Raw genomic sequence first — 22,537 nt, forward strand, 5'->3', positions numbered from 1 at the left:
TCCTTTGCCTCTTCTCACTCGAATCACTCATCTCGCTAGCATCAGGTAACCGACACGAAAATGATAAAGTTTTGTAAAGCTTTACCTGGCCTGACATTTGTATAATATCCATCAAAATTGCAGTTCAAAAGATAAAGCTTTATATACCCGGACTAAGTTGGATGAACACTGCCAACAGTACAATTATGACAGACTACTTGCAATTACTTGCCATTTATCACCAAACCGGCAAATGTTTGCAATCACTTGTCAGTGCTATCAGCTGTTACATACTTCGCTAATGGCCTGGGCTGCACACAATTTTTTCACTCATTTGTTGGTCTGGTTTTTTGAAATTTTTGATAAAAACAAAGTAGCAAATATACATAGGTAATTCTACAACAAATGGAAGCAACAAGATAAGAAAAGAGTATAGACGAGGAAGTAGGGTCCAGATCCAGATCCACGAAGGGCCACAACCATGAAGAAGGACCAGGACCACGAGGAAATACCAGGACCACGAGGAAGAACCAAGACCGTGAGGAAGGACCAGGGCCGTGAGAAAGGACCAGGACCGCGAGAAAGGACCACAACCATGACGAAGGACCACAACCACCAGGAAGGACCGAGATCGCGAGGAAGGACCAGGATTGAGGAGGTACCATTGGGGGCCAACCATTGAAGGGGAGTTAGGACCATGACGAAGAACCACGGAGTGACCTTGAGTGAGGAGGGCAAAATAATAATAATAGCGGTGGTAGTGGTTGAAAGGGAAGTAGCGGTAGAAAGTTGAACTTGACGAAAAAATTTCAGATGGCCCACTTACATAAGCTTCCTTTAAGGCCGAGCATTGTGATGCACTGGATTACAATGTGATGCCATTGGTTACCATTCGGTCGAGAAATGCTGGTGCACTTGCATGATCAAGACCTATTTTCATCTGAATTGTAGGTTTCTTGTCATATTTTATCCTTGAATTTCAATTTGTTTTTCTTGTATATTACTTTATCTACCTTTGTTTTTGCATGTAATCTCGTGAATTTCTGATCTCACATCAGGGTGAACAATATTTAAAAGAGGTTTATATGTTGTACAAAATGTGAAAACAATATTTGATATTTAAACTAACATAAAGATGAGTGCACAACTTCAAATTTTGGTGGTGTTTTGTGTGTCATCCAAAATATCAAATATTCACAACCATATTCCCACAGACAATATGTCAACAAATATAATAAATATAATCAGATTTTCTATGTCTGCTTCAATTATTGTCTGTGGGAATATGGTTGTGAATATTTGATATTTTGGATTACACACAAAACACCACCAAAATTTGAAGCCATGCACCCATCTTTATGTTAGTTTAAATATTAAATATTGTCTTCACATTTTGTACAACATATAAACCTCTTTTAAATATCGTTCACCCCAATGTGTCTGATATTACCAAATACACCTAGGAAAACCATCCCCTCGCCGATTTTCTGATGAGGTACACCAGTCTTATTTGGTTTGGTTTTCTCTTCTCACTCTTCTCACTCGTCATATAGCAAATTTTTGCGCACCCTCCCATATCTACCCTCCCATTGTATCTATTACAAGCGTTGTACATTAGGTATGGTCTCGAGTTTGGATTTGTTTGTATCCGAATTCATGGGGGCCCCTTGTTCTCGCAACGGGGTCCTCGTTTTGCTGGCTATATCGCGTCCCCACGAGACTTGAGCGAGGACAATTAGATGGAAAACATTACAGAGAGATGAGTTAGCTAACATTCTTGCAGTAAGTCTGCGAGGCTCCCACATCCAAGACAAAAACTGAATATTTCAACAGCCTCTCGCAAATTGCAATTAAGGCTTTTTCAGTGTCTCCAATGTCCATGCCGGATGAACAACAATTAATTGGTTCAACTCTCGACTCAGACCATGAGTTTGACGATAGCACAGATTGGTTGGATGGTCCAGCTGCTCTTTCAGAGTTTAGGACAGTGAAAAAAGACTTATTCATGCTTGCAGCATCCAGCGGTATTGATTTATGTGCACCCTACCTACGTGAACTGCTTGATTCAGTCAGAAAACAACCTTGACAGCCGGGTTCTGCACCAACAAAGAAGGCTGCAAAAAAACTTGTCTCCATCTCAGGCTGTCCCTGACCGGTCAGACCCTTCTGCTTGGGACGAGTGGAAATAACTCACCTAATTCACCCTAATTCACAGTAGATTTGACCTGATTCACCTGTGGAATAGCGTTAATTGACAGGCATGTTGATTTACGGTAATTCACGCGAGTGAATTTGAAGGCCTCTGGGCGCATTGTAAATTTACCCTGTGAATATCGGACGGTTCCAAATTGACCGTACGCTACTAGCGCTTACTGCTTCCAGTGTCACAAAGCGAGGATTGGGCCCATGTGTTCCGTGATCGATAACATAGTAACATTCCTGAACACTGCAGTGCTTGCAAATAATTAAATGCAGGCTCGCATAGCTTTGGCTTTAGTGAGAACTCGCCAATATAAGTAGAATGTGATCAGCTACTAAATTGCACACGTACTGGTATGCGGTGCAGGATCATCTGCAACGAGAATGGACATGGGAAGGTTGTCGGCGAACGGGACAGTTTAACTGAAACCAAATAGGTCGACAGTTGGTTGAGAAAGTGAGATGAGCGAAGAGCAAAGTGCTGGAAGTCACGGTAAGGCTGATACCTCTGAAGATTATGATGTAGATAAAACACGTATTGAAAGACAGAATGTGTTCCATTAGGAGCGGATTCGGCGAGAAGCAAGAAGAGACAATTCGGTTAGAGGCAGATCTTGGGAATCGACGAGATGAGGTGATGAAATTGCAGTATGCACTCGGACAAGTTACATGATGAAGCGCCGGAGAAACTGCTCGACACGAGAAACAATGATATTCATGCGGCAATTCATTTATAATAGATAACTTTCAGCCAAATTCGAGGGGCGGAATTAGCGACTGCGCTATTGCTATTGGATGACAGGGGATATATTCTGGAAGTCGCGGAGATGGGATTCAGACGTACGTATATAGTGCACTTGAGGAACGCGGTTATGGCTCGTAGGGAGCATGCTTGCTGCAACAGTGGTCGCAAACTGCCTCGTGTCTTGGGCGTCTATAGAAACAAGTTAGGTTAGCATGGTGGTGAAGTAGCATAAAAACGCACAATGCACGCACGTCTGCAGCTCAGAGAAAGACACCCACAATCCCTCGAGCGTGCTCAATACCATCAACCTCTAGTAAAATGTCACAGCTCATTCCAAGCACCAGACCCCTTCGAACTTTTGAGGATCACGAGGAGCGCATATACGCAGTCACTGTATTCCCCGATAATCGACAAATAGTCACTGCCTCGAACGACAAGACACTTCGTCTGTGGGACTTGAAGACAGGTGTTGTGTTGAAGAAGATGGAAGGGCATAGCAGCAGTGTGTGGGCATTGGCGGTATCACGAGATGGGAAATTGATAGCAAGCGGTGATAGAGGCGGAAATCTCATCATCTGGGACGGTGGAAATGGAGAATCCCTCACCCAACCCATTGAAGTCAGCCTCAAGTGGATCACCTCGCTGCATTTTTCTCCTGATGGTACGGTGCTGGCCGCTAGTTCATCTGACCATACGACAAAGTTTTGGTGTACCAAAACGTGGCAGATGCAAGGAGGTCCAATCGAGTGTGGTCTGATCCACTGTGTTCGGTATTCGCCTTCTGGTGAACTTCTTGCCATCGCAACAACAGAGGATATCCAAATTTATAATCCAGGCACAAGGGAACGTGTCGCATCTTTCGATTCCAAGGGTCGCAATATTGCATACAACTTGTCACTTGCTTGGACGCCCGATGGTACACGCCTTCTCACAGGCGGCAATTCGGACGATCCTACCATACGCGAATGGGATACAACAAACTGGTGGCAGGTCGGTGATCCTTGGAAAGGCCATACTCGCCATATCTACGCCATTGACATCCATCCTACTGGCGCCCTCGTCGCTTCTGCATCTAATGACAACTATGTCCGTCTCTGGCGGCTCTCAAATCGACGAACCATCGCCATCTTCCAACACTCATCCTTCCCGACATGTGTCACGTTCTCTGCGGATGGCAAGCACATCTTCAGTGGAGGCGTTGATAATAAGATCTCAAAGTGGGCAGTACCCAAGGACGCTCATTCAAAGGTGAGTTTCCATTCCTGACTCATAACATAATTCGAGCATCTTTTGTGCAGATCCTGACTGTCACGCTGGCCCGCGATGCGTGCATCACTGGAGACTTGTCTACCGCCGAAGAGCTGCTCACCCAAGAGATCGACACCGATGCCAACGGCTATACTTCATATGCCCATCGGTCATTCATTATGGCACGAAAACGTGCCTGGGACCACGCCCTACAGGATGCAATCAAGGTGAGTTTTACTGTCCTATCATGGCCTTCTTACAAAAGGCTAACCTTCATTTGTGACGTAGTCTATCAGCATCGAGCCTTCATTGACAGGCTACATCTCCAAAGGCATCGCCCTCTGTGGAAAAGGTCACGTACAGGAAGCAAGGATAGCATTCGATGTCGCATCCTTGTTCACGGACCAAGATCCAGTCACCAACCATTTTCTTCTCTTAATAAACGTAGGTCAAATCCGTCTCGCATGTTCCCTTTTTCATTGCGTGTTTCAGGCCATCGCACTCTTCAATGCAGGTCAACACGAGGAAGCAATACTGTTTATCAAAGAGCTGTCTGCCGTTGATCCAAATGCCGATCTTCTCGGATGTCGTGTCGTGGAAGTAAGTATCGTGTGGCCACGTTATCAACACTGATCCTTGCAACCTCGCACATCAGAAATATCTACATGTTCAGCTCGGAACCAAAGCCTCGGATGGCGCGCATCATGACAAAGCCGCCGATTACTTCACTGCCGCCGTCAACGTCGCTCTGTCATCAAAATTCATTCATTTGATATATGAGGATTTGGTCATGGTGCGTCAAGATGATGCATATTTAACAATTTCATCAAGGAGTGTTTTGTCCAGCTCTTTGGCTGGGATCTCCAGTCTTTGTGTCTCACTGCACATCGGAAGCGGTGTCAGGCATTACTCTCCGCAGGTAAACCCGACGAAGCCCTCAAAGCACACCAATACATGATAGACGTCATCGACGAAACCGTGAAGGCCAGCTGCCATGATTGGTCGAACGGCAAGTTTTCGGTGACGTCAACCCAAGGTTATCATACTCACTCGCATTCCAATCAGAATTCAAGGAGCAATGTAATACTCTTGCTGCGTACAATGTCCGTACTCTTGGCATATGCATTCTCTCCTCATCCCTTTCTCTACTGACATGTATTGCAGGTGGAGATCCACGATCAGGATGACTATAATACAAGACCCAATTTCTTCTACGGAACGCATCAAGTACGTGCAACAGCGTATCCTTATTTTCCTCTCTTTCACATCGTTCATTACAGCACTTTCAAACCCCCCAGTCACGACATCAACAGCGCCCTGGGCGTCTCGAAAGACTCAAGCTCGCTATGGCGAGAACCCCTCGTTCAGTTTCTACATCTGCACTACCTACCACCTCACCACCAGCCGCCGCCCCTACCACGATCATGGCTCGACTAGTAAACCTAGTCCCCTGGCGGTCTGATCATGCAGGGACGCCCGTCGTCGATGTTCCTTTTGCGCAGGGTCGACATGTGCGCCCAATTGATTTTTATAATCGTGTATTGGGTCTGATACATAATTTACAGCGTTATGCTGCAGCGGATGCTCCTGGAAGTGAACACTCCTTGATACGTGATGAAGACTATCATGGATCTCCTACACCGGACCCCAATTCACAACAGCAACAGCAAGTAGACGCCGGGGAACATGGAGGTGGCCGGTCGCGTCGCTGCTGCTAGAGGAATCAGCTAATGTCCGGGGGTATTTCAGTTCTATCGTTGCCCGTAAGGTGGACTGGAAGCAGTACTTATTAGTAGATAATAACTACATCCTTCTTTCGCGTCATCATCCATAGCTTTTCCCTGCCGTCCTCGATCTCGAGCCTCAAGACCCGTAATGTCTTATCTTTAGATCCAGGAGCTATTGTCTTGTCATCTGGAGACACAGCTATAGAGCTGATTTCGCCCTCGAGCATCTTGTTAAACTGTTGGTGTGAGTTTCATGCCACATGGTAGTGGGCTGTTCCATAAATGAAGGTACTATGTTAGATTATTCGTGTTGCATGCCTGACAGGAATTCAGAGGTGCTAAAGAACTCAATAGGAGAAACTGGCTTCCAGCGTCTATGGAAGTAAGTCCTTTGGCGCTGTTGCAAACAGTGAGCAAGCGTGAGAAACAGTGACTTTCATACTCCGCTCGGAGGGCCTGCAGTGTCCCGGCCATGTCCTCGGAGAATGCGGGTAACCCACATACCTACCCTGTCTATGTTTAAGGTGTGCTCCTGGAGTGCGACACGTCTACAAGCCTCGTGGGATGCTGATAGGCGCTAGGATCCAAAAAGAAAGAAACTGAATGATTATCACTCCATCGATTCGATGCCAACTTCACGTCTCCTCTTACTGACATTCCGTCAAGATACGCTACCGCCGAATCCGAGTTCCATCCGCTTCCTCTGCCTTCATAGTACACGACCCCGAATGCCTTCTCGTGGTTCGCCCGCTCCTCCCCATTTCTCCTTACAGGATGCACACTCACCCTGCATTCTGAGCTTCCGCTCGCCCACCCGTGCGTTTCTACACTTGGTGTCACTATACCATCAACTTCTGCAGACAGGGTTAGTATGATATACAGTATCCAAGTTGTTGCGGAAATACGTGCCCGTGGTTAAACTGGCGTCACAGGCCAAGTGTTAGTTGGTGAGGAAGGCCAAGACGGTGAACTGTCGCTACGACATTCTCGGTCACTAGATTCGGGTATGACAATTGTTGGTGTAGATTTCGTGGCATCTTCTTCGTCACACCTGTAGTGTTTAAGGCTTTGACCCAATCTGTCTCAAGTGGAACTCCTCTTAGCCAAGGTAAATTTAGTGAGGGAGGAATGGTCACTGCGTAAATGCATGGCCGATATGCGAGCATACTAGACGCTCCAGGGCGACTTTCCCTTTGCTGAGTTTGGCGGCTACGTCTGCAGGACTCCGCGCCCAAATGATGGCCTGATGGCTACCACTGTCACCTGGGCCAATATCATTCTCAGCGCGCAATTGATGCCTGCTGTACGCGTTGTACTGTTTTTAGGCAGACCAATATAACAGTTGTTCCATTCAATGGAACATTGTTGTTAGAATGTTGTTTACTGGATTTTCTTCTGCATATTTTCCATACCATATGTCCACCTTCCCGAGCTATGAAACTTTTTATGTAAGCTATGTAGGTCCCAGCTCTACCATTGTGTGGATCCTTGTTTCTGGACTGTCTGGCTCATCACAAGTTGATACTTACGAGTGATCGCAAATGATCGTGAGTGACCAATTCACATGTAATTCAATTGGACTTCTATTAATAATCCCTTTGATAGTTTGTCTTATCTCTTCCATCCACTCCCATCATCTGTCTTCACTACGTTCCTTTCCAACATGCCTACCTTGAGCGAAATCACGGAAATGGCCAGCGCACTCGTTCTGCAAGCTCCCGGCACGGACGCTCCTTTAGACGTGCTAGGGGACTGGGGACGCGAAGTCGCGCGATTTCTGGTGAGCTTCATGGTTCTTCAAACCCTTTCCCTCGTCAACTATAGCTCCTTTCCTAGACTTGGCTCGACGCCGAGGAACGTAAGGTGTTATTCACGCTCACGGCGGTCTCTCAACTCCACACAACCTTCCAAGAGCAGGTGGATGCGCGCCTGCATTACCCTTGGCGATCTTGGGGTCGCCAGTGGCTTCCTCTTACTGCTGAGGCTTGGGAAGCAAAAATGCAAGCTTTAATGGGGAATCCCGTGATCAGGGACCCTCTCGCTAGCACCCAGTTGTCTTCGCTTGCTATCATCGCTCTCCTCGACCCTTCTAACGAGGGCAAAGGTGGTAACCGCGCTGGCGCGGGCGATGAGATAACTGACGAGAAGTCTACGCATCACACTCGCACTTCTCAGGCTAAATGCCCTCGAGAGGAAGCGCTGCAAGGCGACATAAGTTCTGATGTCCAAACGGTACGTCTCCCCTAGGTTCGCATCTTGTAGTGACTAACGTTAGACTCCATCTATAGCCTTCTTCATTCGCGGACCGTCCTTCCAATCGGCCCAGACTCCCACCCTCCGTAAAGAAACCACTCCGGCGCATGCCTCCATCCAAACCCCGCTCTTTCAACGAGCTAATGCAAGACAGCAACCTGCGAGACCCTCGCGTAGTGAGTTTCTTGTTTCTGTTGAACCTCTTTCATACTAAGCTCTTTTCCGGCCGCCATAGGTGGTGCTTGAATGCAAGAGATGTGAAAAAAAAAAACCATCGGCGACGAAGCTCTGCCTCACCGTACTTCGTCTGTGTTCGCAGACTGACGAGTACGAACTATCAAATTCCTGCATGCGCTGCATTGTAGACCATCAGAAGTGCGAGTGGCCTGCTGGTGCTATTTCTAAGAACATAGGTATGTTTCTCATGGTTTAATGGAACCACAACTTGTTGACTTTGATATGCATTCGCAGGACACCGTGTGCACGTCTCTGCAAAATACTTCTCACCCACCGAGGATCAGTCGGCAGCTCCAAAGTCGCTGGGGCCGACGTTGACTCAGTCTGGTGCCTGTGCTTCACACGTAGTTATCAATTTGCCGCACAAGAACACAGTGAAGGTCACTTCTTCTGCTCAGCCTGCACCCGGCCCTTCCTCGGCTACTACAGCAGAGCAAGTGAAACATACTTCCGACATCATCCAGCTGCCTACGCCGAAGCGTTCTATTTCGCCCATCTCAACTTGGATAATGGAACTGATGTAACGGAATTCGTGAACGACCTCATGGCATCAAGTTACCAGAAGAATCGTGACTGCGGTCGTGTGCGAAACCCTAATGTCCACGAGAGCAAAATCTATGCTTTCCCTGTTCGACCTACGGTATTTTAACCCTATCGTCACTGGCACGGAGCTCTCGATTACCTCAGGCTTGCGATCTTTATTTCATCGACATGTTCCCTAGCTACAGGCTTGTCGTCTCGTGCAGTAGATGTCGGGCGCCTTCTGCTTGTAGTCAGGGCATGTGTTCAGGACATCTATAGCATCTGACACGAAGCTGTCATTAACAGTATCGTTTTTGAAGAGATCAAACACCAACACTACATGTTGCGTGGAGACGGCAGGGAAGGGCGTCTACGAAGTAGTGGGTGAAGAAGTTGTGGATAAACTATAGCCTAACAGCTACCGGTGGCGCTCACCCATGCCATGACTAGTCTGCAGGACGCCGAGAAGCTTCCAGTATAATTCTGGGCTCGACCGATGCAATTCAACTATGCCCTCAAGTGTTCTGCAAGGCGAAAAGGACCTGGCTCTGGCTGTGACTGACTAGCAATCCGTTTTCTTCACAAAACTAGGATCTATATTCACTTCATCTGCTTTCGGAGTACCTGACCTCGGACACTTTCTCATATTTCGTTTACTTCCCGCTTCTCAGAAGCGGTCTAGGACAAAGCCTCGTGGATTCCCCATGCCTGCCTACCACTATTGATATATCCTCATACCCTTCATACGATTTGAGCCAAGTACAGATGACCTTAAGCCCTTACGGCCTGCATGTATTGTCCCACAACTTTATCAGGTGTTGATGAGTCCGTTGTGATGAGTTTTCCCGGGTGCCTTTCTTCCTCTGCTGATTGAACTCAAATAAATGACATGCTCGTCTTGCCTGTCTACATGCATATGCTGGACCAGCTCTCCTATGTAGTCTAATATCTCTCCGGCGGATATAAGCTTCTTTAATCTATACACCGTCAGTCATAAGCTCTTTCAGTTTCGCAACTTCGATCCGGGGAATGACATCGATTTCAAATGGCCTTGCGTGGGCAATAACAGCATCCAAGAAAGCATGCGTGTTGATCGGGGCGTCAGGTCGTTGAACGATGCGGAAAGACCACAACAGAAGTGCGAGGCTGATGTACAACGAGTGGTTTGCGAGGTGCAGACCGGGACATACACTTTTGATGACAAGTGAACTTCAACGACAGTGTCAAAAAACGATGTCGGCACGGCTTACCGTCTACCAAAGCCATATGTGATGAACTTGACGTTGTCTTTGAGGCGGCCTTCGGAGTCAATCCAGCGCTGGGGATCGAACGTTTCAGGATCTGGGAAGGCAATAGGATCGCGAGAAATAGCCCTGGAAACATGCACTTAATGAAGCGGTGTACATCGAGAAGTGACACCTTACCATTGGCACCCATAAACTATTGCACCCTCAGGAATGTAGTATCCTTGCTGATCTCACACAGACTAGAATGAGAATGTAAGTTACGATCAATCTAAGATACTAACCCAGAAAATATCCTTTGTTGCACGGTGTGGAAATCCTGAGGCACATATCAGCATTGTGCAGGAGCGTGCAGAATTTGAAACTGACCTATGCGGATGACAGGTCTCCATCTCAAGCTTTCCAACAAGAACGCATGCAATTGGGGGAGGGAGCTTGAGTCTTCAAATGTTGGCGCTACCACGAGAAATTAGTCGAGAAATCAAATACTTCGTATCCTTTAGCAGTACCTCTGTCTGACCCGATGATCATATTAAGCTCCTCGTGGACCTTTGCCTGGGCCGCTGGGTAACATGCTGCAGCCATAATAGCAACGGTCATTGCAACAGCGGTCTGAACTACAAATAAGTACCTTCGCGGAGATAAACTGGTTGCATGACTTGCCGTATCAGATCCCGCCCCAAAGAGTGATCCGGCAAGATATGCCATTTCATCTGTGGAAAGTTGATATTCATTGGCGTGCTCCAATAGTGTCTTAGTAAAAGAGGGGCCGGCTGTGTTTTGATCCTAAGTATGACAAGATATAAATGAATGCGTTCATCAAAATGGAAAGCCACTTGCAATTTCACTCTCGACGCGCTGTAGTTGATGCTTGTATAGCTCTAGCTCCTCATGATGCCACTCAGCAAGTTGTTTTCCGTAACTAGGCCAGTAGCGCAAAAGGGGCACACGATCGACGAGATAAGCTCCTGGGCGCATCGCGACCTGAAAATGCTCCATGACTCTGCGGATACGGACAACTTCAGGATCGGTGTTGGCAGTGGGCACAGACTTCCCATAAGTCACCCGAAGAATGACTGATGCTGCAAATCTTGAGGTACATATCTATGAAAGGATCGCAAAAAGTCATGGTAATGACGGACCTCTGTGCGTGCTTCTGGGGGTTCTTTGGATCATTCAGCATATCCAATACGAAAATCATCGCATTCTCGCGTTGCATATTTTGGTATGTCTCTGCCACCTTCGGTTGTAAATGGGTATGTACTGCTTTCCGGAGGCGCCGAAAACGATCTCCGGAACGAGCCATGAGAATCCGCATTCCCTTTGAGAGCATCTCACCCACAGCAACGGACCCCGGTCGATCAACCAGTGATCCCCCCTCTTTCTCCATGATGTCCGTGGCTGCCTGGTAAAGCGGTCGATGTGGGTCATTATTAGAGGAAGCTTATGCTGTGAAATGGGTTACCTCAACGCTGCCAATGACAACTATCACTTGGCTACCTTGTCGCAACGACACGATCGAGCCATACTCCCGGACCAAGTCGGTCAGCGCATGGGCAATGCTGAGTGGACGATCTTCATCAGCTTCTAATATCGTGGATTTGAACATCATCAAAGCTCACTTCACAGTAGGTAAAGCGTTGCTCCAGAACCAACGGGCGGGAGGTCCAGGCGGAAGCGGAATGCTGTTCTTTCCGGAGGCTAATGAGGACTTCTGGTATAACTTGGCAAAGACCACCACGATTGCGACGATACTAGCGGTATATGATATATTGACACTCATGATGGAGTTTTCTGGGATCATGGTGTTGAGTGGGCTGGAAAAAGATTTGAGTGAAAAATTCAATAGCACTACTTATCTTATTCGACGCGGAAGTATAACCGGGATTAAGGTCGCTCTGGCTGGGAAGGGGAGCCGGACTTCGTAATGCAGATTACGGTAGAGGAGGAGAATCATTAGCCACATTACTGTTCAACAGTGCCTCTGTTATTCGGTATAGACGAATGTAGTTCGGAATCACCTCTTGCTAGTGAGAATGTCAAGCTGGGAGTGAGTTCTTGAAACATGGACTAGGGCAGAGTCGAATCGCCGATCACTCTCCAACACGATGCCACGGTTATTTGGTAAGGACGCCGAATATTTGTGATTCGGAATTACCTCTTATCCGAGTCAGTGAGAAGGTTAGGCTGGGGGTTCTGCGTGGACCATAGCGATGTTACTATTGACCCAACTTTACTTGGAACAAGGATGATAACGTTAATCTGGACCCTACATGTTGGTTCAACTCAAGCTTTGTTCTCCACATAGTAACTTAAAGTTTTTGATTACATAATATTTATGAACCAATTAAAATCGCTTATTATTCAGGCTGACACGCCAAATAATAAGAGCCCAGAACTCATAAATATGTCTATATTCCAAATTTCAGGTGTAAGCGCTTCCTCAGGCAGTGGCTAAGCCTGTCAATGACATTGAACAAACAACATACAACAAAAATACATCGGCACTTCCTAAATCAGCTACTTAGTACCGTTGTTCTGCGTTCGTGACATCCATCGCATTAATGCTCAAGTTTTATCTTTTTTAATGGGCAAGAATCCCTGCACAGGAACCTTTCATTTACTTGGCATGACGTCTACCATATGCTCGGTATGCGTAATGGAAAGCAGGCGCCCACAGGGTCAACTTGAAGGTGTGAAACTCTCCAGCCGATGTGGCTGCGTGCTAGGTTCAAAATCGTTACACGAACATCATGGTGTTACACAGCTCACAGATAAGTATTCACTTGGCAATTATTCCCTTGACGTGACGTACACTTTCAAAAATTTTGTTATTCAATACTGAACTTCCTTCAGGCATGAGTTTTCTCGCCCCATGGGCAAGAAGACGTACTATTGGTCGGGTCTTGGGCTCTTCTCGCAAGCCATGCATGCATTAGTCTGTTGAGGACCATTCTATGAAAGGCGGAACATGTGTGCAAGAGATCCGAGGCGGTCCGCAAGGACGTCTCTGTGAAACTGCTTCCAGTGTGCACCGCGAGGAGTGTGAAGGTACCAGGGACTGACGTGACGTCCGCTGCCAAAGGAAACCGCCTATCCCTAACTTCGTGCACAAGTTCCTAAGGAAGGGAACCGAAGTGCCACTTGAAGTGTGACTGTCAGCGCTGATCAATGTATTTCAAGGGACCCCCGGTCTTGTTCCGCTTCCGATTTTTTTGCGCATGTTGTAAGGCATGTGCGTTATTTTTCTTCTAAATCGAGTATTTCCTGTGTCAGGTACCATTGAAGCGACGGTCTTAGTTAGTCTTAGGTGCGTCGAGGCTATTACATATATTAATAGCCAAGGTACGCATTCCGACTATTCGATTGATTTTCTCGGTCACTTATTTCTTTTAAATGAACGGATAGTGTCTCAACCGAGTTCTCATATATCACACCAGGACCTCAGCTGACAGTTAATCTCCGACGCCACTGGTATTTTTTCAGGTGGAAGACATTGATCAGCCAGCTTGAAGACTGTATGTAAGTACTCAAGTTAGTCACGTGCTTACCATCCGGCATGTCTGGCGAGCGGTGCGGTATCGGTGCACACTGCAAACCCACGATTCTCTCGCAAACATGAAGTGATCGCTGTCTCACCAGCATTCATTAATCTTCCAATAAGCCTACCGCTATACCTAAAACATGAGGCACCAGGCACTAAAACAGCCTCTTTGATCCTGGATGTGTTCATGAAGAAAGGGACTGCGTACGACATCGCTTTATACTGTCATGAGGGTGCCTTCGACGTGTCTGAACACACCACCGGTCTATAGCTGCAACTCCCGACAACCCTGGGGCTTGCAGCAGCACTCTCACGGCCCGCTGGGGTATAAAACCCCATGTTTCGATATGCAGAGTAAAGCAATACATCGAGCTCAATTTCTCTACTCAAATCATCCTCACTATCATGTCACAAGAAATCAATCCTGATGTCGAGTTGTGCCAATACTCCGAGGACATGACTGCGTACACGCTAGAGCAGCTTATCCAATGGCGCGCTGCGCTAGAGCGCAAGGCCAAGGAACAAGAGGAGAAGGAGCGAGCCGGTGGGTGTGATAAACTCAATTCTATGACAAAACTGACAAAGGTCGAACATACAGCGAGGGCATCACAGAGCAACAATACAAAGTCGCGATCCTAACATGCCTCAATCTCGGCAGGTGTGTCCGCCGCCATCCGTTTACCTACGTCGACCTGACGCCCTTTGTTGAAGGCTCAAATATCTAGTCATGCCTATGTAATAATGTATTTCACATGAGTCTCCTGAGCTCGTGGTCTTCCTTATGCGTATTAAATATTTGTGTGTTCCTTCGCTGCACTACGTACTGCTGTATTTTCACTACATGCACATAGATATATAACGGCCGCGGAGGATGGATAATCGAGGTTTAAACAATTCTATGACAGTTCCTATTAACGCCACTTCTTCAAACACCTAAAGCTGGAGCTTCGCGACACCCAACTTGAAGATGGAATGTTCTGAGGCTGAGCGCAGAGCTAAGACAATGCTCTGGTAACTATTCAGGCTGCGATACATCGAAGACCCGTAGGGACTAAGTCAGAGGAGCCGACGGTCTCCTGCGAAGGAATCTGCAACGTGCCACCGTTCGTGAATCAACCTCGGGTCATCGATGCATCAGCCCGCGCCTCCAAGCTTCGAAGTTCAAGCATTATAGATCGATATCAAGGCGCACTGGATGTCAAACGAAGCACCTCTTTTTGAGTTCATAGTCGGAGAAATTTTGAAGAACGAGGGGTGGCCATAATGGAAGCAACAAGTAAACGAAAAGGGACGCATCGTGTACGGGCCTAGGCATACCTTATCGATGACAACCATGAGTTTCCGGTTTTTATACATGTACATGTACAAGAGCACACGCCCATGAGATCGAAAAACCTATCGGTTAGAACCACCACCAATATTTGACATCTGATAAGAATGACACGAGCATAACGCTTTTATAATTGTTTTGTCATGATACTCTACGTAGCATATTGAAATATGTGACAACTTGAACTAAATGATACAACATGACAAAGGGACATGATATACACGCCGCAGTATTGGGCTTGAGGGTGGGAAGAGAAAACGAAGAGTAGTGTTATCTTGCCTGGCGTGCACTCAGTTAAGTTCAGCTGGGAACGACAATGGTGTTGCATGGCACATACATATAGACAGCGCAGGTTTTGCACACCGAAATGACATTCTACCCACTCAACGCAGTCTTTTGTGGGAGTCGAGCGTGCTCTGGAATATAGTTTAATTCCCATACACTCACAGGAAGAATCAGCCGGCTACCTTTAGGACCATACTTGTCGGCGCTGTCCTGCTCTCTCTCCCGCTCGCATTCCTTTGACAGGCGTTCCAGCGAAGCTTGCCATTCTACGAGCTGCCTCAAAGTGTGCGCAGCGATATTGCGAGAGTACTCGCGCAGTGCCGTGGATGTTTCCCCCATGATAAGACTTTTTGAAGTTTTTGAAGAGTGAGAGCAGAATTACTGACGTCACTATATGTGAGGCAAGCAAAGAGTGAGAAAGCTGCGGATCTAGATTTGAGATGAATTTTCAAAGAGGCGCCAGTCTTCTTTCAAGTTATATACGTGATCCCATGCAGGTCTGCATCGAGGCCCTGTTGTGAGTATGGGAAGAATCAATGGGATCTTCCAGCTGACAACTTTACAAGAACCGTGAAATCGGACTGAAACGAAACAGTGAAGTGTAAAATGAACGGATTTGACGCTCGTGTTCGCTTTGAAAAGAGCACTTCGAGTGATGTCACACATGAGTGAGAACGTAACCTTTATCCGCGTGCTTTACAGAGTGTGGGGTTTGGAGTCAGGTTCCCCACGGAGCGCGAGATTCGATTTCCTTCGAAGAGAAGGTTCTAAATGGAAGCGAGCTCATGCCGAAACGAATCTACGGCAGTACTCCACAGCTACGTTTCAAAGTCTGTCAGTAACCCTGGACCCACCGCTCTATGCCGCCGAGGGACATGTAAATTTGATTACGCCTTGTGTCACAAGTGGAGCCTGAGGTCATTCTCGTCATCTGGTTTCAGGTAGTAATTTTGAATGACAGTACCAGTAACTCACCAGTGCCAAACTTGCCGAGTAGAAATTTCAGAATGCTAGCCAACGTTGAAGTCAGCCCTGAAATATAGAACGTTGCACGTCGAAGTGGAGGTCTGCTGGTACCTCTATTGGTATGCCGCAAGTCGAGTTGCTCATGGCTGCACACTGAGTAGAACGATTGCTAGTAATGTTGAGTCTGGGACTCCGATGAAGGGGATTGCCTTTCCCTGGGTCCCAATCATGAAATGACCTCGCAATTGATAGCTTGAAGGTATTATGAATCTAGTCCAAGTCCCAATATTAGATCGATACTACGGTAGCCTGGACCTCAGGCGTCAGGCCTTAGGCCATAGGTATTTTAGGTTGTAGACTGAGTGATGCCTCCGAGTGGCCAGGAGAAAGTAAGTATTCAAACTCCGTGCAACAACAGACAATAATTATTACGGCGTGTTCCTGCTCCGCGTCATTAACTCGAACGCTTCAAAATAACTTACAAACACACGCGCATGCGGCCTACATCTCATATCCGGTCAGGGAGATGACCTTGTGCACCACATGACATCGACTCGGATGTATAACAAGTCACAAAACTTGCTTATGCTGGCATGAAGAACGTCCGAGTCGGTGAGAAACATTGCAATTCAGATACTTTTGAGGTAGGTAACCTGATATGTACACAATAAATGGGGTCGCAGCAAGTGTGTGTAGCACAAGCAGCAAAACAGCCTGCAAAAGCACACCAGGCGGAATAGGGTAAATTATCGAGTCTCAGTGAGAGTTCAATTTAGCTTCACGACTCATGCGAGGGAGCACGACCACAACTACAGAATAATCCGCAACACCTAACTTCATAAGAAACAGTTCCCGTCCTACCATTTGACCCTTGCATTCCTGTTGGTTGCCCTTGAGACACAAGTGTCCACAGCATAGCTTGAGGTTGGCCCGGTTGCGTTGAACTGCCAGCCTCATTGTTTGTACGAGGCATAGCTGCGGCCGCTTCGGCGTCAATCTCCCATACCTCTGTAAATTTGTTAAAGAGGATTGGATATTGCCAATGTCGAGCACTCACATCTTCATCGCGACAGGGAGCTACGACAATGTATCTAGAGACTCCTACAGGAAATGACCTGAAATTCCAATGCCGGGGCTCGAACGGCACTGATTGTGGTGCATGTGCAGGTCGAGTGCATTACGCCAGCGAAGGTCAAACGATTGGCTAGCAGGAGTTGCGGGACGAGGCGTGGGGTTGGTGTCAGTGTCCTAGAAGTCTTTGCCCTGTACGAATATTAGACTTGCATGATCCGAGAAACGAAAGATTATACTGACATATTTTGCCAAGCCTCTGTTGTTGGGCTGCTGCTTGAAAAATAGACTAGTGTGCATGATCTGACGATACAAATGAGCAAATGATTTGTTCACAGCTGATTGACGCACATCTCTCGGTCGGGCTGCACGTCCCTAGTAAAGAAGTAAGTTACAGTGAGTGCACAAGGAAAGCATAGATGACTTGCTTTGAGCTTTGCATTGTCCTCATCCACATTCTGAACGACAACCAAACCCACTTAGAAAAGATGCTGACAATACATTACAAACACTCACATCATCATTGCCTCGCCGCTTCAGAGCTGCCTCGAGACTCCGCAGATAAACTTTTGCATCTGGTCCAGTACTGGTGATATATTTTCCGTCAGGAGACATGACAACAGTATAGAGTTCGTCGTCATGCAAGAGTGGGTTGCCGACTAGCTGATTCGTCTTGAGGTCCCAGATGCAAATCGAGTAGTCAAGTGATGCGCTAACCAGATAATTTTCATCAGGGGAAAGACAGGGAGGTGATAGTATGGTCATGACCCTGAAAGACAAAGAGCTCCTTCCCATCAATCGACCGCCATTTTCGGATGGTGCGATCGACTGACACGAAGAATGCCGTCCCTGGACCAACACAATGACGTCACATCGCTGTCGTGGGCCTCGATCTTCATGAGCAGCTCGCCATCCTTTGACCACACGTAGATTACTTTGTCCTTCCCGCCGCTTGTGAATTCATCCCCTTGTGGAGAATATCTGACAGCGCAAACCCTCCCTTGGCCGGTCTCTATTGGTGGTGCTATTTGTCGACCAGTATCCGAGTTCCAGCGTCATATGGTGCTGTCGGTCGATCCACTTGCTATCTCTAGGACATTAGGAGACCAATCGAGGCACCTCCCTTGACCATTATGGCCCTCCCACAGATCGCCAACCATCCTGCCCTTCTTTATGTTCCACAGCCATAGTCGGCCGTCCAGACTTCCGCTCACAGCCATCGTCTCATCCGGAGATACTGCCAAACTGGTGCCCAAGCAGGCAAGGCTCCAAATGATTTTGAAATGACCCTCAATGACGCATTTCGGCGCCAAGCTCCCTGATGGACGAGTATACATGATTCTGTTAATCATCGAATAACAACGCTCGCGAAGGTGGTAAAGATGGTCGACTATTAGAATCAATAAATAAGCTGACCGTATCGTAAATATGAGCAAAAAGTTGATCCGACCATATTTTGATTTTTCTTCTCTTGCAGGTGACGATGATCTGGTTGGCTTGAAACACTCGCGACGAGAGGAAGATGATGAACACGTTTTGATCATGATCGAGTGGGAGTTGACTCCTGAGTCGTAATCCCTCGAAGTAATCAAGAGAAAAAGCCTAGTGATGAGAAATGGGTAGATGGTATGATGTGATGGAGGGAAGGAGAAAAAAGAGAAACCTAACGTGCAGGTCAATGTATCCCATTCGCGTAGGGTAGGGTTGGAAGTAGAGCCACGCAAGCGACGGGTCATATGATGTGACTATTGGTGTTCCTTGTGATGGCTCTCCAGACAGCGAATACTAAACGCAGTTGACAGAACTGACACACTTGATTGGTTTCCTTATAGCTCCCAGGCTTTGGTGTTCTACAGCTTCATCATGTCGGAATTTTTCCATCGGGAGAAAAGTACAGAAAGTACAACGAGTAGATGTGTCTGAAGTGGGTTTTGATGGGTTCAAGGGTGAGTGATCCCCCAGTTTCTCTGTGCCAGGTCTCTTGAGCAGATTAGCGCTTACTATCAATTGCGCACCCAGTCAGTTCATAGTGGTGGTATGAATTGTGGTGACAGTCGACCATTCCTTTACAACATGACAATGAGTGCTTACGTCGGACCTTCTGTGAAGTTCTGTCTCGAACACCGTTGGTTGTTATGTAAAATGATACATCGTGAGTCACGTGATGAACATCATACTACTTGGGCTAGTACTTTGTACCCGAGATTTGTTAAGCGTTCGCATCATAATCTGACTATTTATTCAGGCCCAGGTTCAATGCATCCAATAATGTCCTGAAAGATACTTTCTAGCTTTGCAATGGATGCAAGGCAACATCGAGGCCTTCGGTGGAGATGTTTGTTTCAACTCGTAGTAAGTTCCCTGACGCTCACAACCATTTTACAGTCCACTAAAGTACTTTTTGCTGACTTTTATGGCTAGATATTCGAGTCTAATTTGAAATACGGAAGTTCTCCGAGTTTTCAGTGAGTGCATCATCAAGAAAATAATGTAGCGGCTGTCTGAGTCTGACTTCAGAGTCACCAGGTGCTGCCGTTCTTGAAAACGATTTGTCATGAACAATCCTTTCTCTTCGCCCGAGTTAGCTCTCAGTACCTTTTTGAAATTCACTGTATACGTCGGCTACGCTTTCAACTCATCGATAGGTCGCATCAAGTTGTATAGCGAACACGCCGGCCGGAGACCTTCATTTGTCTTCTTATAAGCTAAGTATAGTATGGGCTATCGTTGTCAATGGGAAACACGTCCTAAACGACATTGCTAGCAGCATCATGGATGGCATATACGCGCGCATACTCATCATCTGGGCTACCAGCCAGTGTGACTCGGCACTGTTATTTCCTCCCAACCACCCGGGCCATCGTCCCAGACCCGCCTTCGTCTTCCTTGGTACCCGAGCTCCCTAACTACTTCAACGAGACGCAGATTCAGTGGATCTTGAACCAGACCCTCACGGAACCGGTTCGTCCACTGCCGCGGTATACACCTAGCTGCCGAAACGTATACAAGATCCTCTTCACCGTCACCCTTGGTGTTCGCGACAACAGAGATTGGCAATCTCTATCAATTGCTTACTGACTTTCAAGTGCCTGACGCAGGAAACCATCAAACGCTTTTGTATGCACGGACGACCTTAATCACGAGGGTGCTGCTGTTCAGTGGTAGCCATATACTGGAGATAACGAGTTTGTTCTTGGATTGACAGTGTTCAGCCCTCTCATGTAGATCAATCTGATCTCATCCGTACTCAGCTTGACTTAGAGTACGGAGCTGGCATGTACTGATATTGTATATTCACCATGAATTTTAAGTGCACTGGTCATTGATAGCGCACAAGGAATCACATGTGGGCATCAGGATGTCTAAATATTACAACTCTTACAGCTGTCGAGGCACTGCAGAAGTTGGTAAGCAAAGAGACTTTTGATGAAGGAAAAGGGTCCGCAATCAAATCCAGTAGCGATAGAGAGTAGCAACGACAAGGTATCTGAAGTGCAGAGAAGATCCAGCAAGTGCAATATGATAGAACATGAATGTCCAGTACAGAAGGGCCAAGTTGAATGAGCAACCGATGCAAACACAAAACGATAAGATAAATGAAAGAAGTGATATGGACAACTATTCGATGAAACAGTAGAGGAGCAGAGAAAACAGGACGATGAATCAGGTGACCGAGATAGAATATATGGATCCTTTTAACAATGCAAGGAACTTGAGATTGATACGTGATCAATGATGGATATCATAAATCTCTAATTATGCTGGTATCATTGAGAAAACAACGAAATCAATGAAGGCTTTGGTACAGAGGAGAAAACCTTACCAATTACGTGCTTGTCATTCAAAATGAATTGAAGTTACACCTTCAACATTTGGGCTAGTTGATTTATATCAGCTTGGTACCCGCTTACCCGCTTTTGAGATAGGAATACTGGGAGGGCCTGACCAGCTTCGCGCAAGCAGTCCACGGGAATGAGACCCCTCTCGCTATCATCCAAGAATCCGCACTGCTTCTCGATGAACGCCCAGCCATCATCGAAGACCTTCAAAACGAGGACTTGATCGCCCGGGACGACGGAGACTTCATCGTCTAGCGTAGGTGCGAATGGGCGATGGATGGTATCGAATTCGGGTTTTGCAGGATCAGCAAAAGGATTAGGAAATGTGCCAGGAATAGTTGTCAACAAACTGCTGGGTGGTGATAGCTGGTAGGAGGAAGCGGGAGCAGAGGACAGTAAATCAGAATTGAATATGGGAGGAGGAGAGTGGATCTGGACGAGAGTAGCAGCGGATGACAAAGGGGCAACGAGGTCGTGACCAACAGAAACGGACGAAGCACGCTGCGCCTGATTGAGGCCAGGGGGTGGTGGCCTTGGAAACGCGAAGGATTCTGACGGAGAAAACGGACGGACGGACATGGGACTAGATGATCCGGGAGGATTGAGATCATTTCCCACAATGAGGTACTGAGTGTCAGGGTCGCTCCCGATACTCATCATGCTATTCATGGACTCCCTACGAGAAACAGCACCGGCAGAAGGGAACAAGAGCGATGCGCGTTCGCGCACTTCCGCCATGGGAGGGAACTCGTGAGTGATGCCGAGTGCGGCGAGATCAACATTGGGGGATGACGTCGGGGAGTCAATGCGGAACATGAGTCCTTGATCAAAGTTGGTAGCAAAGCTGCTGCGAGCACTCGCCCTGTTTTGGAAAGGTTGTTCCCCACTCTGAGGGTCCCGCACACCGCCTCCTATGACAGATAAACTACCTGGCAAGGCATTTCCGCCGAACCGCCATTGTTGGCGGCGCGGAAACGGCGAGCGATGGAGGCGATGCCGCACTAGGAGCACGATGAAACCGATCAGGAATAGAAAGCATATGACATGATTCCTCCATGCGCCTGAGGACAGCTGGTGCGAAGAAGTCGCAGTAAGAGTAGGAGTTACGGTCACTCCGGGGAGCTCCGACACCACTGGAGTACTCGAGCCTCGGTGAGACACGGCGGTTGGTCACACTGCGAGATATCTTTGTATTTGCCAGTTTTGTGGTTGGTCTCGAAAATGAAGACTGAACTACGGTTCCTGGACGTTCACGGCTCCCTCCTCACGGGTTAATTAGGCTGTCTGCCAGTACCATTATTGATGAAGGAAGGTGTACCTCCCGGAGAGGGAGGGGGGCTTGGTGAGG

At 47.3% G+C, this 22,537-nt stretch overlaps 6 protein-coding genes across 6 annotated transcripts; 2 read left to right on the plus strand and 4 right to left on the minus strand.

Moving 5' to 3' along the window:
- Positions 1 to 375: 375 nt before the first annotated feature.
- F5891DRAFT_1198692 (uncharacterized protein) lies at positions 376 to 830 on the minus strand (the record flags this gene model as incomplete). The annotated part of the gene is made up of 2 exons (XM_041368662.1): positions 376 to 773; positions 806 to 830. 2 exons carry the CDS (start codon positions 828 to 830, stop codon positions 376 to 378), a joined length of 423 nt encoding a protein of 140 aa, XP_041217436.1.
- A 4,687-nt stretch (positions 831 to 5,517) lies between these two features.
- On the plus strand, positions 5,518 to 5,889 carry F5891DRAFT_987431 (uncharacterized protein; the record flags this gene model as incomplete). The annotated part of the gene is made up of 2 exons (XM_041377905.1): positions 5,518 to 5,682; positions 5,737 to 5,889. The coding sequence occupies 2 exons, from the start codon at positions 5,518 to 5,520 to the stop codon at positions 5,887 to 5,889; spliced, it is 318 nt and encodes a 105-aa protein (XP_041217437.1).
- Positions 5,890 to 7,561: 1,672 nt separating this feature from the next.
- F5891DRAFT_987432 (uncharacterized protein) lies at positions 7,562 to 8,912 on the plus strand (the record flags this gene model as incomplete). Its single annotated transcript, XM_041377906.1, has 5 exons — positions 7,562 to 7,678; positions 7,735 to 8,130; positions 8,187 to 8,327; positions 8,387 to 8,564; positions 8,623 to 8,912. 5 exons carry the CDS (start codon positions 7,562 to 7,564, stop codon positions 8,910 to 8,912), a joined length of 1,122 nt encoding a protein of 373 aa, XP_041217438.1.
- An 813-nt stretch (positions 8,913 to 9,725) lies between these two features.
- F5891DRAFT_1073715 (cytochrome P450) lies at positions 9,726 to 12,427 on the minus strand. The gene is made up of 12 exons (XM_041363348.1): positions 12,176 to 12,427; positions 11,777 to 12,122; positions 11,620 to 11,716; positions 11,297 to 11,559; positions 10,995 to 11,244; positions 10,818 to 10,940; positions 10,664 to 10,766; positions 10,524 to 10,610; positions 10,439 to 10,473; positions 10,335 to 10,381; positions 10,161 to 10,283; positions 9,726 to 10,101 (listed from the first exon to the last, which is right to left on the minus strand). The coding sequence occupies exons 2-12, from the start codon at positions 11,956 to 11,958 to the stop codon at positions 9,888 to 9,890; spliced, it is 1,524 nt and encodes a 507-aa protein (XP_041217439.1). The 5' UTR covers positions 11,959 to 12,122; positions 12,176 to 12,427; the 3' UTR covers positions 9,726 to 9,887.
- A 5,848-nt stretch (positions 12,428 to 18,275) lies between these two features.
- On the minus strand, positions 18,276 to 19,213 carry F5891DRAFT_152034 (uncharacterized protein). The gene is made up of 2 exons (XM_041370692.1): positions 18,801 to 19,213; positions 18,276 to 18,740 (listed from the first exon to the last, which is right to left on the minus strand). Exons 1-2 carry the CDS (start codon positions 19,084 to 19,086, stop codon positions 18,406 to 18,408), a joined length of 621 nt encoding a protein of 206 aa, XP_041217440.1. The 5' UTR covers positions 19,087 to 19,213; the 3' UTR covers positions 18,276 to 18,405.
- Positions 19,214 to 21,207: 1,994 nt separating this feature from the next.
- On the minus strand, positions 21,208 to 22,005 carry F5891DRAFT_965525 (uncharacterized protein; the record flags this gene model as incomplete). Its single annotated transcript, XM_041376173.1, has 1 exon — positions 21,208 to 22,005. The coding sequence occupies one exon, from the start codon at positions 22,003 to 22,005 to the stop codon at positions 21,208 to 21,210; it is 798 nt and encodes a 265-aa protein (XP_041217441.1).
- Between the last annotated feature and the right edge of the window lie 532 nt (positions 22,006 to 22,537).

Source organism: Suillus fuscotomentosus (genome assembly GCF_016647785.1).
Source record: "Suillus fuscotomentosus strain FC203 chromosome Unknown F5891scaffold_160, whole genome shotgun sequence".
Taxonomy (NCBI): Eukaryota; Fungi; Basidiomycota; class Agaricomycetes; order Boletales; family Suillaceae; genus Suillus; species Suillus fuscotomentosus.